Source organism: Herpailurus yagouaroundi, unplaced genomic scaffold (genome assembly GCF_014898765.1).
Source record: "Herpailurus yagouaroundi ecotype Mexico unplaced genomic scaffold, PumYag 210, whole genome shotgun sequence".
Taxonomy (NCBI): Eukaryota; Metazoa; Chordata; class Mammalia; order Carnivora; family Felidae; genus Herpailurus; species Herpailurus yagouaroundi.
This window is the reverse complement of record NW_024412441.1, coordinates 11,646,050-11,666,370: the sequence shown is the minus strand read 5'-3', so window position 1 is coordinate 11,666,370 and position 20,321 is coordinate 11,646,050. Positions and strand designations below refer to the sequence as shown.

General features: G+C 40.1%; 1 protein-coding gene across 1 annotated transcript in view; it reads right to left on the bottom strand.

The window, feature by feature from the left end:
* Positions 1–20,321, bottom strand: part of FSHR (follicle stimulating hormone receptor) — a 187,760-nt gene that overhangs the window by 84,911 nt on the left and 82,528 nt on the right. Inside the window, exon 2 of the mRNA XM_040453628.1 lies at positions 18,838–18,909. Coding sequence (XP_040309562.1) covers positions 18,838–18,909 — 72 coding nt within the window. The remainder of the gene's footprint in view (positions 1–18,837; positions 18,910–20,321) is intronic.

The window sequence follows — 20,321 nt, the reverse complement described above, 5'->3', positions numbered from 1 at the left end:
AAAAAAAAAAAAAAAAAAAAAAAAAAAAAAAAAAAAAAAAGAAATGGAGAGACCAGTGGTAGCACTGAAGGCTAGACAACTGTAGAAATGGGAAGGTAGGAAAGGGGATTGCATTGGATATGGACATGAGGAGCCTACCCTAGCTATTGAGAAGGGTCTTTGGAGGTGAGTAGTAGCAAAGTTGGATACCTGGACTGGGGAGAGATTTGAAAAGGAACTTGAAAGTAAAAAGGAGCAAATCAAAATATAGGATGAGCACACTCAGGGATGTTCTGAGAATGATGCAAGATTTCCATGGGGCGCCTGGGTGGCACAGTCGGTTAAGCGTCCGACTTCAGCCAGGTCACGATCTCGCGGTCCGGGAGTTCGAGCCCCGCATCGGGCTCTGGGCTGATGGCTCAGAGCCTGGAGCCTGTTTCTGATTCTGTGTCTCCCTCTCTCTCTGCCCCTCGCCCGTTCATGCTCTGTCTCTCTCTGTCCCAAAAATAAATAAATGTTGAAAAAAAAATTAAAAAAAAAAAAGATTTCCTAACATGGCATTAAGTTAGGGCTCTGCCGCTGAGACAATAGGAATAGCCCCTCACCCTGATTTTTATATAAAGGAAAAGTGGCCCCTAGTATAAAATTCAGAAGAGAAATGGGTTAGATGTCATTGTCTGTCTGTAATAATATTACCTAAGTCAAACATTCAGGGTTTAAAGGCTTTGCATTTGGAATAATTTTCAATTCAAACCACTGATAATGCAAGACAGCTATACTTGTGCAGAAACAGAACACTTACGGCAATGCAGACCTTTTTATTTAGGCTTCTCTGAAAGTCTAATTAAATGAAACGGATCTGTGCCTCATGCTTAGCTCTGATTTTTTTCATACAATGCATTTGAAAGGCACACCGTGAATATGCATTTGAGCATTTTGGTGATGCTCGTTTGTGATGAGTATGGATAGAAATGGAATTCACTCTGTTTAAAATGTTTACATGCTACAGTGAGCACGCCTTTGCTGTTTCTGAAGACAGCATGCCTTTTTGCTTAGTCCACCCTCTGAGGGTGACATGTCAGGGTGCTACTCCTGCCATCCAGAAATCCTGTTACACTGGAAAATAGGAATTGTAATTAGGATGGGCAGAACAGAGATCATGTTTCCTTTCTAGAAATGTGTATGTCTTTAAAAAAATTTTTTTTAACATTTATTTATTTTTGAAAGAGAGGGAGAGAGCGTGCATGGGGGGGGGGGGGCGGAGAGAGAGAGAGAGGGAGACAAAAAATCTCCAGGCTATGAGCTGTCAGCACAAAGCCCTATGTGGGGCTTGAACTCACAGAACCGTGAGATCATGACCTGAGCCCAAGTTGGCCGCTTAAACGACTGAGCCACCTAGGCGCCCCATAGAAATGTGCATGTCTTTTAAAAGATTTCCAAGGTGCATGAAAAACTATTCCAGTCCTCCTATTATCTTGGATTGATGGCCCTGGAGAATTATATTTTATTTTTTAATTTCTAGATTATTCTAAGGAAGACCCAAGATAGGTGTAACTGGGAAAGATGGCAATGAGACATTGTAGAATTGAAAGGGAGTCTGGTCTGAGGAGTTCTAGACTGGGAAATGTATTTTTCCTTGAGATTATCCCTTTGTCGTCCTTGCTTGAAGGGAAGGGGATGGACTTTCTCAACATAAAAGGGAGCTTTCTTACTGCCTCATTTTGGGCATTTTTAAGAAGTGAAGAGGAAGAAAACATGCTGGAGAAATGGTGCAATGTTAGAAGCTTAAAATACATTTATCAGCTTCCCACCATGTCATAGGAATTGATTTTGAAAATATTTCCAGGGACAATGGCAAGGCAAGGGCACATATTTTATACTGTAGACCCTAGAGCTGATGCTTTTGAAACTTTACCTTCCCCAATGGTTCCCAGTGGCCTGATTCTAGGGACATTTAACCTATGACTTAAAGGTGATCATCTACCCCTGTGTTGAAGAATTATTGGGAGTGAGAATCACACCAGATTAGATGTCAATAGGGACAGAAGGAGATTTTGAATACCAAAGATGGAATGAGAGAACGAGAACAGAGAACAGTGAAACCTAAAATAGGATTACCAGAGAAGTGTGGTAAGTCTCAAAAGGGATAAGGGCAATTTGAGAAAAGAGTGCTTTTGATAAAGAGCTGAAAAATTCATTGCCATCAACACTTTTTCCTCTATATAGGATGGCCACAGGACCCACATGTGTTTGTTACAGTTTCTTTGAAGCCTTTACAAGGACATAGTTTTGCTTTTAATCACATGTTAGTGAATGTTGGAATGGCAGTTTCCTTTTTTTTATGGCTTTAAATGTGGCATATTAGGCTCTGAAGAACCAAATGGATCTGTCAGGTTGGTCATCTCTGGACTCCAGGGAGAGGAGCAGGAACAGGTTAGGACCAAAAACACAGAGATAATGAGGAAGGATTGAGGAAGTGGTATATTTCAGTAAAAACTTGCCATTTGCATTATTTAAATATGAGATTACCAAGAAGCAGAGATCACTGTAGTGCTTTGTCACCCATGGATTTACTGACCAGACATAGCCTGTTTTTCATCCTGACATGGACAACACTTTACAAAAAAAGGCAGAATGTAGCAGATATTAGAGCATTAATAAAGGCATTCCAAACCTTCTCCTCTTCCTACAATAGAGAAATCTGTACTTGAGAATAGTGAGCATTTGCTTGCCTTTCCCCAGAGGAGATCAGGAAACACTATTCTTTGAGCAGAATATTTTCCTTTCTGACTTCATTCCTGCACTGAAGAATTTTACTGTGTCCTCAGAAAAGAGAATTCCTTCTTGAAGCTAGAGGATTGGGTTGTACCAATCTACCCCATGTGTGTTTGCCACTTCTCCTACCTGTGCTTCTGACTGGGATGTGGTAGTGGTATATGTTTATTATTTAGTCAGCGAATCTATGAAATCCTTTTCATGCAATCTATGAAAATGGAGAAATTGGACAATTAAGGCCCTGAAGTGAATTTTATGTGTGCCCTAATTTGACTATATAATTGGGGTGAGATGAGAGAATATGTATAAATCTCCCATTTCCTTTGGGACATCTACTTTGTGGAGAACTGACAATGGCTACTCCACATCAGTGGCACTTAGCAGTTTTAAATGTAATTTGAGTCGATCTATTGCACACAGATCATTACACTATTAGGACATTGATAGATGAGCTCCTAGCATCTTGGGTACAGAATCATGAATGGGATATCAAAGGAGTAAATATCCTGGTGAATTCAGGTGAAGTTACCCCAGTGTATGGAGTTTCTTTTCTTCTACTGGAACTTTGAGAGGTCAGTAGGAGCCCATTGTGTATAATAGGATCAAAGGACAGGGGCTGTAGAAGCCTTCAGACTTCTTTAGGGAGACCTCAGATACCCAGAATGGTTTTAATCTGTTTCATTCGTATCTGCCACTCAGAACATTTTCCCCTCTTGCCTTTGATTATGGAAATCCTACTGTCTCCATGACAGCTTCCCAGGCTTCTCTGGAATACAATGATCTAACCCCCACCAGTTTGAACTGCTTTCAGCATCCAAGGTCTGGATGGCAACATTAGAGGCTACGGATGTTCTGATTTGTGTCTTCTGTTTCACATGAATTCCTCTTATTTCTATATATCACAAACTTCTTGAGGGTTAGAATGAAATCCTATCTTTTCTTTCAAGTCCTAATATGGAAGATTGACTGAAAGATGAATGGATAGATAGACTGATAAAAGGGGGCTAGGAACTTCTAATAAGAATGAATTGGAGAATTTGTGATGTGTTGTTCTTTCTGATTATACAAAGTCATAAGCAGGTGGGGGAGATTCTCATTTCCAGCTGGTGAGGAGCACCTATTCTGTTTATTACTGTTCACTCCAAGAAACCTCCCACCTTCCCTCATTTCTTTTATACACCACACTTAAAATTGGAGGCATAACCTTGTTCAAGAATGTGCAAAACAGGAACATGGTAATGAACTCTTGTTGCTGCTATAAACTTGATGAATGGCTTATGGAGGAAGGGCATTAAATGGCAATCTCAGTCCAGTGATTATCTCTGCAGAATTCCTTCCTTAAAACTCAGGCAGACCAGCATAGCTTTCATTCTACTCTAGGTTTCCTGTGAGCTCCATTGGGTGTACCAGGAATATTTCTGGGTCTTAGCTGGAAAGGGAAAGGAGAAAAAAAGCCTTCTTTGTTTCCTTCCAGCATTCTCACTGCTTTCCTCCATCTCCTTTCCCCAATCCACCTCAACTCACAACTCTGGCTGTGTTTGTTCTGGGTGAAACCTTCTGTGCTACCTTGACCTGCACCTTCCCTCTGACCTTTGCCCACCTGATACTACCAGGCCATAAATATCTATTTTTAGTCCCTTACTTTTTGCCTGAAATGCAAATTTCCTGTGACAAGAAGGAGTGCTCAGGCTGTTTGCCCACATGAATGATACAATGAATGGGTTTACTCCTGAATAGTTGTATGAGAATTGCATTTTTCATTCTCCAACTACAATGTTTTCAGATCACCAACGAAGAAACTGACAATACTTAGATAAGTGATTAGTTATACTAAAAACTGAGTACCACTTTAACTGTTATATGTGATCTAAAAACGACAAAGAGTAGGAAAACTGTCCCATTATCTATGATTTGGTTATAGCAATGGAGCACATGTTTCTGTAGTTCTCTGCTTTTCTCTAATTGTGTCATGTCATTTTATCAACAACTACAATGGAGCATATTACTGTGGCCCACTTCTCTTGGATCTTCCACCATACAGTTCCTTACCTAGGACTAGTACATTGTTTAGGTCTTGTTACTCCATATGGAACATGAACCATCAGTGTTGGCCTCATCTGGGAGCTGGTTAGCACTGCAGAATCTCAGGTTCTACCCAGACCACGTTAGTCAGACTCTTCATGTTAGATCCCCAAGTGATTTGTGCACATTAATATCTGAGATGCTGTGGTGTAGGAGACACTTAGCAGGAGCTCATGAAATGCTCATTACATTTAATTAAAAGAAAAATTCTCTCTTGCGGAGATAAAATCCTTTATCTTAGCTAAGAAGTTATGGTTGAGTCTATATGTTACTAGAATGTTAATTCCAAGGAAAGGCAGAGAGAAATACACAAAACCAGGAATAAAACAAGTCTATAAATGGTGTTGATTTAGAAAGAAAATTGCCATTAAAAATAATGTTTTGATGAGATAGCTTGGGCCAGTTTTTAATAACACATTGATTCTTTGGCATGGAAAAGGCCAGTTTTGCACTTGGGTTTTTACTACTTGGATCAAATATCTGTCCACTTCTAGGGCATCCTTCTTTACCACTGCCAAGTGCTCAGGACTGAGTGGGAAGCATGAAAACACTGAGCAGAAACACCTGCATATGAAGGTTATGTATTTGGAGAAATAAAATGTTAATTTTTGCTTCTGACTTGGACATTCTTACTGACCTGTATTGAAGTGACCATAAGGCTCTCAAGATGTAATTTCTCTCTCTTTTTTAACGTTTATTTTTATTTATTTATTTTTTAATGTTTATTTATTTTTGAGAGAGAGAGACAGAGCATGAGCAGGGGAGGAGCAGAGAGAGAGGGAGACACAGAATCCGAAACAGGTTCCGGGCTCTGAGCTGTCAGCACAGAGCGCAACGTGGGGCTCGAACTCACAAACCGTGAGATTATGACCTGAGCCAAAGCCGGACACTCAACTGACTGAGCCACCCAGGCGCCCCCTTAACGTTTATTTTTTATTTATTTTTGAGAGAGAGAGAGAGAGATTGAATGAGTGGGGGAGGGGCAGAGAGTGACAGAGACCGAGAATCCCAAACAGGCTCCTCATTGTCACCATAGAAACTGATGTGAGGCTTGAACTCCTGAACCATGAGATCATGACCTGAGCCAAAATCAAGAGTCATATGCTTAACCAACTGAGCCAGCCAGGCACCCTAGATGTAGTAAAGGAGAGGCAGCATTGCAAAAAGTAAAGCATTATGTGGAGAAAATGCATGTAATGTGGCATGGAAGGAATCTCCCCTCCATCACTTTGTTGCTGTTGGTCTTAGGTCAGTCACCAAACTTCTCTGAACTTTATTTTCTCTCCTGTGATATGGGCTCAAATACTTGCCCCAGTTGCCACTGAAGGGTTGGTATGAGAGATTAAATGAGCTAATATATAGATGAGGCATTTTGAAATTATAAAATAGGTAACAACTGCAAAGATATTCAAACTACTGCTACTATTACAATTAAATAAATAAGAACTCTGTGAATTTGTGTATGTCCTGCTCTTCTCCCTTAGAAAGATTATGATCCTCCTGTATCATGTATAATCTGGGGTACCCTTGCTGGATTCATAGATATTACAGAAGAATAGATTACTCTGTGAGCATTGGAGTCAGAATGCCTGGGTTCAAATCACAGCTCTGCAAGTTGTTGGATGTGTGATGTTGGGCAAGTCTCATCACTTCTTGGCTTCAATATCCTTACTGTAAAACTAAGATGATAAATATATAAGATAATGTATGTAAAATGCTTATTTAAATTTATGGTAAAATAATGACTCAACAAATGACAGCTATTGTTGTTGAGCACTATGGGAACTCCTTGAGAGCAGGGACTGTGTATCTTCATCTTGATTACACAGAACATCTAGTAGTGAAGCCAATAAGCTTTATCAAATCACTCCCTCATCTAATTAACAAATATATTGTTGCTCAAGAAGAATTTGTGGAATTATTGACTGATGGATGTATTATGCTTCTCTGAGTTTGCTTGGTTTCTCTGAGTTGCTCATAAATAGAACAGAATAAACACAAACACAACAGCACATATACTAGTCAGATGTAGGTGTCCCAGATTGAGGAAGCTCATTAGCTCTACAAGCCTCATCCTCACAGGTGTTTAGGGAGTGATGGAATTCACAATCATTTACTCTGTGAATCCTGATAAATCACTTGATGGATTAGCTGGTGTCATCCATCAGCCTGCACATGTCTTGAGTACTTGACTGAAGTCTATTAATCTCTTCCCTTTAAAAATGTCCAACCACTGATCTCTGATTTGGTCTCATCTCCTTGAAGTTAGTTTGGAACTTTTTCTCTATCCAGGATATTTGGCTTATGGAACTTGGTGCTACAGTAAGCCACCATCCCTTTTTCCCCAAAGCAAATGTCTGCTTTACTAAATGAAAAGTGCCATCTTAAATATCTGACTTGGTTGGACTGAGAAGTTAGATGTACATATGAAGAGAAGTAGGGAAGACAATATAAGGGAAGGTATAAGAGAGCATACTTGAAACAAATACATGAAGACTGGCACCTCAATTTTTAACATTCCCTAAAGGAAAAGAAAAACAGTTTAAGTTCTCCATCTGGTCAGTCAGTGAGGGAGCCTGTCCTCAGTAGACGGAATCTTGAAAGCATTAATGTCAGTCTGATACAGACTCATCCTTCTTTCAAATTTCAGTTCATGTACACATGGACTTTGCAGTCCAAACAGGTAAGCCACTTTAGATAAAATTTTTCATGTATAAAAGCAAATCTCCATAAGCACATGTGCCACATTGACTAAAATCTCACCATTAACGATTCAATCCTCTGAAATAGGTATTACCTACTTCATGTCTTTTCAAAAAGGCAAATTGTCTTGGAGAATCCTATTCATTAACTCCTTAGAATTTTACTGGCAGTACTTTCTTCAGATGCTGTTATCTTTACTGAAGAAGAAGAATAAAGAAAAAGATTTAAAAAAATATCGAGATCTTATTCGGGGGAAAGGTTCTGAAAGGCTGGGAAAGAATCCAAGAGTTAGAGATGCCAAATTCACAGACGTTGCCTTCTGTTTTCCTTCTAGTGTGCCCAGCCGTGTGCTTGGTGCTTTGAAAGAATATGAGAAGAGGGAAAGGCAAGATCAGTAGTCATTGTGTTGTTGAGCTGAGCTCCAGGAATGGGAAGCAGAGCAAATGTTCTCTCTTTGTTATTCATACCTTGCATTTGTATGCACTTTTAACTTTTCAAAGCACGTTCACATCCAAGTGCAAATTACATGTTTATAAAACACTTGGCATCAACAATTGCTATCTCTCTGCCCAGACTCTCTCAGAATCTCAGACCCACTGGGGTGGTTAACTTCCACTTTATTCATTTAGGCTCCTCTGGCATTTTTTCCCTCTTATGTTCTTTCTCTCTGCCTGTTTAACTTCTGGAATACTCTGAACTATAAAAACACATCTCTGATCATTTGATTTCTATGTAGTCTGGCCAGGGTGGAGCCGAGTACCAAAGGAGAGGTTTATGAAGTGTGAGATTCAGGTAGTTTATTTGCTGGGGGGTAGGAGGGGAGAAGGGTGGGCATGCAAGTGGGTCCATATTCTATTTGAGTCTTTTACTGTTTAAAGCATCTTATTAAGTCATAAACAGTCCAGATGGATGTGGCTGTGATGGGCATGGGCTAAATGAGGAAATAAAAATAAGTAGTTTGTGCATCGATTGGAGCTTACATTTAGATTGCATCTTTTTATTTTAATACCATTCTATTAAAAAAAAACCTACCAACAGTCTCCAGGGCAGAGCCAGGAGGCTATTTTTAACTTGAGTATTATGCTGCCTTAATTGTATCTTCTCCAAGTAGAGACAAACATTAAGTTACTGGCAGAGAGAAAAAAAAAAGTCTTGTTCATTTTCGGGTATATCTGTGAGCACTGACAAATATAACACATTTGAAAGTCCCTCCACAACTTGGCTTGTCAAGAAAGGTCAGAAGGACAAACATGGCTGAAGCAGAAGTCTTGAAAGATAGAGAAGATGATATTGCTTGGCTGTTGATTAGAGAATAGAAGAAAATTACATTTGATGGCAAGCCAGAGAAGCCTTGTTTTAGTAACCTCTGTTAAATCTTGGTACCTGGAAGTCTTAGCTGCTGAATGAAAGCTGCCAAGTGGAGGTTGCCAGGACCATAAGTCCTGGAGTGTCAAGTGGGTGGAGGATCCTAGAGATGGAATATGTAAATGACAGCATATCTGTGCCTTCCCAGGCAAAAGAGCATCTATAATACACATCTTTATTACTATATGCTTGCTAGTTCACAGTTGGTGCTATTGACTAAATGTTTGTGTCTTTTTCTCTCCATCCCCAACCCAAATGTATATATTGAAGCCCCAGTCCCCACTGTGGTGGTGTTTGGAGGTGGAGACTTTGGGAAGAAATTGCATGAGGTCTTGGGAGTGGAGCTTTTCTGATGGGGTTGGTGCCCCTATAATGGGATAGAGAGACCAGTGCTCTTGGCCATGTGGGGATACAGTGAGAAGGCAGTTGTCTATAAGCCAGGAAGTGGGTTCTCACCAGAACTGGCCATACTGGTACTTTGATCTTGGACTTCTAGCTTCCAGAACTGTGAGATATAAATGTTATTTAAGCCACCCAGTCTGGTATTTTATTATAGCAGCCCAAGCAGAGTAAACAGTGGGGCTTTCACCTGTATTCTTCCAGTATTCCCTTACTTGTAATCCCTTCCAGCAAGGAATCCCTATACTATTTTTATGAATAAAGCATAAAGGGACTAAGATGTGGAGAGTTAAAATGAATACAGGGTTGGGGGGAATCCATAAGATCACTATATCTCAGGAATTCTGCCTCCCCTATTACACTTCCCCTCTTCCATCCCCCCAACACATAAAAAGAAATCAAGCAAGGGTGCCTGGGTGGCTCAGTTGGTTAAGTGTCCACTTCGCCTCAGGTCCCTATCTTGGAGTTAGGATTCTGTGTCTCTCTCTCTCTCTCTCTCCCCCTTCCCTGCTCAAGTGCATGTTAGCTCTCTCTCTTTCTCTCTCTCTCAAAAATGAAAATAAACATTAAAAATGTTTTCTTAAATCAAAACAAAACCAAAATGCGTAAAAACATAAATACATAAGTGTGAAGCTAATAAATTATTCTCTTTTTGAGCTGGGCAGCCATTAGATATTGTAAAGTTTATTTTAAGGACTTACCTAGAAACAGTTGAAATAAGGGGACTTAATGGGAACACTAAAACCACATCAACCCAAAATGTGAGAAGAAAACAGCTTCTTGTATTCTTGGTTGAAGCAATAAATAAAAAGAAAAAATACTTTCAGAATATTTATGGAGAACAGGAGATGAGACAAGGACTTTCACCTTCTAGACACTAACTCATGTTTGACCTGGGTCAATAATGACAACTTAATTGGCCTAATTGTACATTTCCCAACTGCTGACTAAGTTAATTTGCAACTTAACAGGCAGCACAGTTTGTAAACCCTTGGATTTAGGCCAGTCTCAGCAAGAGCTTTACCCAGAAATGAGTTGGCACACTGGAAGTGGAAGGCAAAAAATGTTGCAAGAAGAGGTTTGCTCCTTTCTAAGACTGTTCCCCCAGAAAATGATTTTAGGTTCTGGTTTATGGAAGTTCCAAGTGCTTAGGTATAGAAATCCTCTTTTCTAATTATAAATGATACTGAAGGAAGCTTTCACAGCCATAATCCTTCCGTTGGTCACTCCTATATTTTAGTAGAATAATTCTGGAAAATGGTGGATGCCAATAAAAAGGAAGCTTTTTGTAGCAGAAACGACCAGACTACCTTGGATTCAATCCTAGCTTAACCACTGAAGGATCCTCTGATGCTGGTTAGTTGCTTAACCTTGCTGAATGTTAGATCCATGTCTATAAAGTGCAGATTAACTGAGATGTGGTGTTTAAAACTGGCTCCAAATAGGTACTAATTGTTTTTAAAAAATCAACTTTACTTAAGTATAATTTGACAAATAATATGTACTCATTTTAACTGTTAAAAATTTTACAAATGGATATATTTTCTAACAACCACCACAATCAAGATATAGAACATCTCTGTCAGCTTAGAAAGTTCCTTGTTCCCCTTCCAAGACATTCTCCAGTTATCACACTTGGCCCTATGCAACTACTGATCTGCTTTTTGGCACCAGAGTAGATTTTTTTTTTTTTTAGGAGTTTCATGTAAATAGAATTATATGGAGTATATTTTTCTGTGTTTGGCTTTCTTACTTGGTATAATGCTTTTGAGATTCATTCATGTTGTTGTATTAGCAGTTTATTCCTTTTTATTTTGGGGTAGTATTCTGTCACATTGGTAAAACATAATTTGCTTACCTTCTGGCCTGGTGATGAGTACTGGGTTGTTTGTGGTTTTGAGCTATTATGAATAAATCTGTTACAAACATTCTTCAACAAGTCTTTGGGTAGACATATGTTTTCATTTCTCTTGGGTAAATACATTATAAGATACCGCCAAACTATTTTCCAAAGAGGTTGTACCATTTTACATCCTCAGCAGGTGTGTATGAGAGTTCTAGTTGCTCCACATCCTGACAATACCATCTAGACTAATAGCTCTACAAATATAGACAAAAATCCTTAATGAAATACTAACAAAAATCTGTGTGTGAGTTATCTTTAACAAATGCAAATCAAATTATTCACCTGGTTGTTCAAAATAACCCATTTAATCCCCATGATTAACTATGACACTCAGACTTGTCCCCATGATCTCTAAGGTGCTCTATGATCTCACCCCAGCTTCTTCTTTGTCCTATTCTCCTACCGCCCTCCTTTTATTTGTTCTCCAGCTACACCATACATACATGTACTACCTACATTTGTGAATATTCTTTCTACAAATGGGATTCAGGCCTAAATAATCATCCACCTTAGGGGCTCCAACAGTGGATGTGCATTAGAATCATCAAAGGGGTATTAAAACATGATCAGTGCTTGGCCCCACCCCAGACAGATGAAAAATCCCTAGAAATGATAGTCCTGTGGATTATTAAAAAAAAAAAAAAAAAACCCAGGGCATTCTAAAGCACTGCCTGAGATGAGAACCACCGAGCCTCATTATCCTTTGTATGCCCAAGGATTCATATCCTGTCTTCCCATTCAAGGATCTAATTGCTCCAACACTGGCCTCTAGTTGTTAATCGGCAGCCTGATGCATCTTCAGCCTACCTCCTTTTGCTTTATTTCAGCAAGTGAGACTCAAGACTCCTTTGCCTATTAACTTGGAAACATAGAAAGATGGGGAGGTAATGGACCTACATTATCCAACAAGCAGGTGCTCAGGGAGGCAAAGCAGATTGGAGCCCAAATTTCTAGCAATACAGTTTTGATTACCTGATTTGTTTCCTTTCCTTTTATCTGTGCTTGAGTAAGTGCAAAGAACTGAGAATTTGAAGGGTCCTCAACTTTTTTTAGTGTTCCTGCATTGGTTCTCATTTAATAAATTTCTTCTAGAAGTCCCCCTGTTAACTTTTCTTTCCCCAGTGATCTGGGGGTGGAGGCTGGGGTGTTAGACTAGCGTTCTCATTTTTAAATGTAAATAAATCACTTGATTATATTTTTTGTCCTTATGTTATCATGAATATTTCAAATGAATTTTATATGGTTCATATTTATGGCTTGGGAGCTATTTCACATTTTGGCTCAATGCCGTCTCATCTGCATATACCATATCTCAGCTGATGTTGATTGGTCTCATTTACATATTCATCATGCTCCTATTTTCAAAGATATTTTGTTATAAACTGGCTTTTCTTCCCCCTCCAGTGTTATAATAGCACGTAGATGTGTTTTTAAATTGCACTCATTTCCATACATAATTTTTCTGGTTACCATAAATCACCACCTTGTCACCTACTCCCCCCACCCTATTCAGTGTAATCTTCACACTTTATACCAAGCTGACATATGGCTCTGAAGTAATTAAAGACAATGTAAACAGTTTACAGTGCACTTTGCAAAGCCACTTCACATTGCAGAGAGTTTAATGGTTTCTTTTCCCCCAGCTAGTCCCAAAGAGTAGGAAGGTTTGAGATAGTGATGCTGAGTAAAGCTACAATGTGAAGAGTGATCATTTCATTTCCAGGGAGAAGCTTGCCTTCTACCAGAAAGACTCCTTATCTGTTTGACTCCTTATAAAAGCAGAGTGGCTAGGTTAAGCTGGGTTAATAAAAGAAGAATCATCAGCATGGGTTGGGAAAAATTACTAGATTCTTTAAGTCATTCTAACAGGAGGCAGGGGAAAGAACCAAACTTATCAAATCCTCAACCACCCAGGCCACAGAAACCTCTCTTGGGTTTGAGAACAGGACTAATTTTAAGATGTGAGTTGTTTGCAGCCATCAGCACTTAGTCTCCCCCCCCCACCCGCCTTTTTTTCCCCAGCAGTGGCCTCAGGTTTTGTTTGTGACTCTCCCTCACCCACTCCAAGTGCATGTGGTTGGGATGGGTGTTTTCAAATCTGAGAATGGAATCCATTACCCAGGCCACAGCCAGTTTGAGTATCGCCTTCCCTTAGTTGTAGTGGTTGGTCCAAGAATGATTGTGTGATCTAAATGAATTATACAAATCTTAAGACTTTTATGAGATTGAGAAAAAAAAGGTCAAATCTTTCCTTCTGAATAGAACCCAAGAAATGTGCAAACAGGATTGCTGCTGGCATGTTGCCACCAGGGTGGGCCTAAGGACTTAAGCTAACATAGTGGAAGGGAGACCTGAGAGAGGGAGGCTAAGTCCTAAGGACATGAAACCTAAATAGAATGTTTGCTAAAGCTATTCGTCCTCTCTGACCATCATGTTAAATGAGCCATTAAATTTCCTTCCTTTCCTTAAGCCTATTTGAGGTTTATTTTCTTCGGCCTCTCACAGTAGAAAGTGTCCTAACAAATACAATGGTTGTATCACTTACTTAGAACATATTATCTTGTGCATTTTTGTCCTGAGTTACATTTTAAACTGTAACTATATAAATGCCTAGATCATAGTAGATTCTTAACCAGTGTTTGTATGCCTATCTACTTCTACATTATTTAGCACTATCACTCATATTATTTAATATTTTGATATCTGGATATCTTGTCTTCCCAACTATTATATTTCTTTATTTTTATTCATGCATTTATCAGTTATTTATTGTGCAAGGCACCAAGGATCCAGTACTGAATAAAACAATCATGTCCTTTGACAGTCCGGTAGGGGAGTTAGAAATTAAATTATCCCATAAAATAAGTATAAAATTGCTAAAATGAAAGTCAGCTCAAAGAGTCTAGTGGTGGTAGGAGAATGTATATAGTAATGGGTTTTTCCTAATTGGAGAGGTCAGGGAGGGCTTTTCTAGGTGAGTGACTCTGGCATGGGAATCTGAAGGATGGGTAGGAACCGACCAAATTAAGAGTGAAAAGTGGAAGAGATGTTCTAGTCGGGATGAGCTGCACCAAGCAAGGTTCATGGTAGGCAGATAACATGGTACGTTTTATGAACTGATAAAAGGAGAGAGTGTGAGAGATCTTTTTTCTTTTTAAATGTGAAGAGCAATGGTAAGGCATGGTGTGTGTATGTGGCAGGACAGATGTGGAAGTGGATATAATTAGATGGGAATTTAGATAATATCACTGTGGTTGCCACTTAGAGAATGGATGAGGGTGAGTGCAGAGCATGCTGGAGGACAGGGCAGCATGCTTGAAAACTCTTGCAGTCATTTGGGAAAGCTGATGGTAATTGGAGGAGATAAGTGGACAGATGAGAGGTATAGCAAGGAGATAAAAACAGAACTTGGTGTAGTACTTTAATACAAAGTTACACTCTGACCTTGCCCTTAAAGATCAATCAAGAGATCTAGAAAAACTGTGAATTCTGAATACAATCTGATAATAGTGCTCTTGGTATGGTGGACACAAGATTATGGTTTGGAAGTACTGAGAGCATTCTGGAAAGGCTGTACAGAGGAGTAAACATTTAATCTGGACACTGGAGGATCAGCAGGATTTCTATTCAAATTTTGAGTGAAATTTTAGGCAGAGGGACAGCATCTACATAAGACCAGTGTGAAAGTGCATTTTGTTAATTAATTCACCAGCAATTTTTTAAGAAAAAGTTTATTTGGAGAGAGTGCAAGTGGGGGAGAGGGGGAGAGAGAATCCCAAGCAGGCTCCCTGCTGTTAGTACAGAGCCCAACGTGGGGCTCAATCTTATGAACTGTGAGATCATGACCTGAGCTGAAACCAAGAGAGTCAAATGCTTAACTGACTGAACCGCCCATGTGCCCCTCCTTGCAACTATTTTTTGATCCCTCTATGTGCCAGGCACCATCCAAAGAACTAGCTATCTTGTTTTATGTAAGTAATGGGATGTCTGGTAATGAAATGGGAAATGGCACACGTTCCTGCTTGGCAAAAATGTGGGAAAACAGTGCATATGATGGAAATAGAAAGGGCTTTGATTTTTGTGCCACTTAATACTAAAGCCTATGGCAATGAGAGTCCCTCCAGTTTCTTCTGTAAGAGAGTTTGAGCAGTGTGGGTCTGGCAGCAGGGAGCTGGGGAGATCAGACCTGGGATGGGCATAGCAGCCTCGTGTAACAGGCTATGTAAGTGTTAATGAGACTTTGGATATAATAGCTGGAGGGAGAGAAGGGCTGGTTTCCAGGAATATTTTTGAGAAAGAGTCAATAGGACTGGAAAAGGACCTGGGTTTAAGGGAAAGTCAAGGGATACTGAATTTTCCTGCATGGGAGTTTGGGCAGATGGTAATGTTCTTCACTGGGCAATATGAGAAGATAAGAAATTTAAAGATACAGATCATGAACTAGTCTGGATGTATTAAATTTGAGGCACTTGCAGTTTAATGAGGTATAGATGTTTAGGAATCTTTCCATTTGAAAACAAGAATTATCTTTCAAAAGAGAGATGGGTGTTATGGAAGAAGGTTTTGGAGCCCTGATAGTAAGACATCATTTGATGAATAATGATTGGGGATTGTGAGTATAATATGAGAAAGAAAATGGCCAATAATGGAGCTCTGGAATATCTGAATTTTTGAAGGGCAGCCGAGGAATAAGAAAGACTGAAAGAACTGTCAGTGGAGTAGTCTGGGACATTAGGAGAGTACACAGGAGGGTGTGTTGTCACTGAAATTAAAAGGGGAATGAGTATTGTAAAGAAGGGTGTGAATAGTCAGTGACGTCAAAAGCTGCAGATAAGTGCTAGGAAGACAAAGTAGAAGTCAAGAGATCTGGCAGGTCCATCATTGTTGGGAACTCTCATAGAGTGATTACATGGTGTTAGAGAATTTGTGGCCAAATAGCAAGAGGGCTGGCTAAAGAGTGAGTAAAAGGAAAGGGCAGGGGGGTAGTGAATGCAACTGTTCTTTCACAAGTGTGGGGGTGACCAGAAAGAGGGGAAGGTAGCAGGGAAGGAAGGCAGGATTTATACAGAAAGCTTTTCCCTCCTTCTTTTTAGCAAAAGAAGGTGAAACTTGGCTACATGTGCAGAATGAATGAAAGGGATTTTATGATTCACGGAGAAGGAAATATTGAGGAGGAAGCTGATACTTACTAAGTTCATGAAACTGGCTAAAAACCAGGTGAATAGAAATGCTGGGGTTAGATTGGGAAAGGAGATAAGAAGCCATCACTGACCAAGAATAGAAGGCGAGACAACGGAAGAAAGGAGCGTAGAGACTGAAGGGCACAGTCTGTTCAGAGTTCAGTTTGGTGACAAGCCTTCTACTAAGAAATGTTTTTGAAGCCTTAGGACATACAAAGTGTTGAAAAAAATGAGATCACTTTAATTTTATTTTAGGCATCTCGCTGTGTCAGTATAGGCTGATGAATAAAGTCATGAGGTCGAAATGCACAAGCTGTGTTTGAGGTTTGAGGAAGTTGAGGTTTTAAGCCAGCTGCCCTGTCTCTGGGATTATTGCTGTGTCAGCTCAGCTTAACAATTTATATCACTACTGGAATGTCCTGTCTGATGCTGAACACCCAATGAGGGTCAGTCACACCTGCTGGATTGAATTTGATTAAGGTGGATTATTTTTGATATCTGATATTCCTGTCTTTAGAACAATTTCTATGCAATTATAGGGCTTCTTGGGGATGAGGTGTATCTAATAGTCTAGTCATCTAGTACATGTCAGTTCTAAGCAGGGCAACAGCTAACCCATGTAGGAATATACCTTGAGCAGAGAGCTCCCCAGTTCTATTGCTTCACTGTTTTCCTCGGTGAGCTCTGCTCCATTGAGTGCCCTATCTCTCAATTCCTGTGAGTGTTGAATATCCTCAAGAAGGTAAACCCTGAAGACTGCAGGTTTTATTTTAAAAACATTTTTTAATGTTTATTTATTTTTAAGATAGAGCATGAGTGGGGGAGGCGCAGAGAGAGAGGGAGACACAGAATCTGAAGCAACTCCAGGCTCTGAGCTGTCAGCACAGAGCCCGACGCAGGGCTAGAACCCATGGACCGTGAGATGGTGACTTGAGCTGAAGTTGGACGCTTAACCAACTGAGCCATCCAGGCATCCCAGGATTGCAGGATTTAAACCAGGCTGTCATCCAACTGGGGGTCCTTATACTTAGGACTTAGAGTTCACAGGAGCCATCATCTCCTTTGTGAAAAACTCCTTACTTAACCCACAGATAGGGAAACCAAGATACCAAGAGATACAGTGATTTAATCAAGATTGCACAGTAAGTTTATATCAAAGCTAGCCCTCAAACCCAGGATTCTGAGCACCTTCCTCTAAGCAAGTGGTGTAATTGCTGAGACATATTGCCACTCTCTCTGCTCTGTGTTTCCTTTATTAATGGATTTCTTTCTTCTTCGGACCTCAGCAAGTATTCTTAAATGGGGGTGAAAGAACCAAGAGGAAAAATTGAATGGCTTTAAGAAGGAGAAAAGCATGTAACCTGAGGGGTTGCTTTCTTATGATGAAAAAATCATTCCTTTCTGTGTAATCCATCTTTCTTTTGCTGTATTCACTGGTATTAAAGTCCTGAGTTCTGGCTGCTGCTCTGGTGAAGAACACATTTTCCTGGCCCTAGAGACCTGGGAGATGGGGTCAGGAGCCTTCAAAGGAATAGTGGGTTACTTTATTAAAAATTTTTTTAAACTTAATTTATTGTCAAGTTAGCTAACAGAGTGTATCCAGTGTGCTCTTGGCTTCATGAGTAGATTCCCATGATTAATCGATTATATACAGCATCCAGTGCTCATCCCAACAAGTGCCCTCCTCAATGCCCATCACCAATTTCCCCCTCTCCTCTGCCACCCCCGTCAACCTGCAGTTTGTTTCTGTATTTAAGAGCCTCTTGGGGTTTGCCTCCCCCTCTGTTTGAAACTATTTTTCCCCTCCTTTTCCCCCTAGGTCTTCTGTTAACTTTCTCAAAGTAAGAGTGGGTTACTTTAAACATGGCAGAATTTATTCTGCTTTTTAATACTGTGACTAATTTTGAGAAAAGCCTGATTGGGGATACACCTACATTAAACTAGCTCAGTAAGGAGTTAATGTTTGCATTAGCAAAGGAGTCTTCTCCTTTCAAAGGAAATCTTCAGTGCAATAAACTTTTCTGATGCTTGTAAATGTTGATACATCAATTACCACTTGTCAGCATGGCTTGGAAAAGAGAAGTCTAGAGAATCTTGAACACAAATGTTAGGCCCTGTTGTCAATTAAAAATTATTCAGAAATAATAGACAACATCCCTGAGAAAGAATAGGTATCAGCAGAGAAAATCAGTTTGGTTTATAAAAACTCCACTCACAGGTACTTTGGAGCAATGCCTTGTAGAAGAAAAAGTGAGGACTGCTTAGATTGACCTTATGCTCTTTTCATTAACCATACTCTGAAAGGTCCCTCACTATTAGGAAATAAAATAGGAGGAGGTGCAGCAAGTTTTCTGGCTTCTAGGCACAGAGCATCACACTGGATGTGATGTGAGGCTGCTGACCACAGCCTATTTGAGGCACTCACACACAGCACTGTTAGGTACGTACATTTTCTCCAGGTCCCCAAATCCCAAGAATGCTCCTTTTGGGATGACTCGAAGTTTGGTGAGGACAAACCTCCTGAAAAGAGAGTAGACATAAAATATCACAACCTATCCATTCACTGATAAGTAATTTCCTAATGTGTACTATCAGCCAACAGCCAACATATACTAAGTGCTTGTCATTTAGTAGTAGTTGCAATTGCTTTCACATGATCTCTCTTCATCCTCCCCACAAAGCAGTAATGCCCATTTTGCATTAAGAGGGAATAGGTTTAATGAGGTTTGTAGATTTGCCCAGGGTCACTTGGCTGATACATGGCAGAGCTGGAATATGAACACTTTCATCATCAGTACTCCATGTTGCCCTCCCGTAGCTTGTGTGAGGCCTCTTTTCTTTCTCTAGTCCAACCCCCAAAACCTCTTCCCTTGCCATTCTTAGCTGACCTTGCTTCCTATTTCAAAGAGAAGATGAACCTAATAGAAGAGAATTTCATGCTCTCACATGGCTTGTAACCACTAAGCCATCTGCACCTGAAGCCATACCCTGCCTTCCCTCCTGTTACCATGGGTGACCAGGACTCTGGACCTGGCTGAGAATAGTGCCTCCAATCCACATCAGATCTCGTCTCCTCTCTTCTTGTTGAGGTAACCACAACAGTAATTTACCCCTTTCTTGGGTACATTTTATTCACCTATGTTTGCTTCTCTACTGAGTCCTGCCCATCAGTATACAAATATGCCATAATTTAGTTCATCAAAAAAACTCTACTCTCAACGTCAGCCACCTTCAGTTTTTGCCATTTTCTTCTACTTGAAATATTTGTTTCCCTCTTCCACAAAGTTTGTTCCAGTGGCTCCTCATCTCCTCCAGGAAAAAACCCACATTGTATACAGTGATGTATGGATGTCCCTGCTCTCCGTTTCCACAGACCCTGTACTCTCCATTTTGACAGTTTTCCCCTTTGCTTCTCTTGTTCTTTTCACAGTACTCTCTTGCTAGTTCTTGGACATGCCAGGTTCCTTCTTGCCTGTGTTTCTGCATTTGCAATTCTATCTGCCCGGAGCGCTCCTCTCTCAGATATCCTCATGGCTGCCGCCTCCAGTCTGCTGTTTGCTCAAATGTCACTTGTTTAGTGATGCTTTTTCTAACCACCCTATTTAAAATGACAACCTCCCCTACTTTGCCCCTGGCTCTCTTTCCTGCTCAGAGTTTTCTTCACAACACTTCGGACATTTTGTACACTTTATTTATGTATGTATGTATGTATGTATGCATTCACATATGTATTTATCTCTAGCCTATAACTAGAATACAGACTCCTTGAAGGCAGGAATTTTTGTATGATTTGTCTACTACTGTCTACCGAATGCCCTCAAACAGTGTCTGGTATGTGGCAAGTACTCAAAATTTTTCTTGAATGGCTATTAATCAGTCTGAGAGTTCTAGGCTTGAGAGTAGAATTATAAGTGACCCTTTTGGAATCTCTG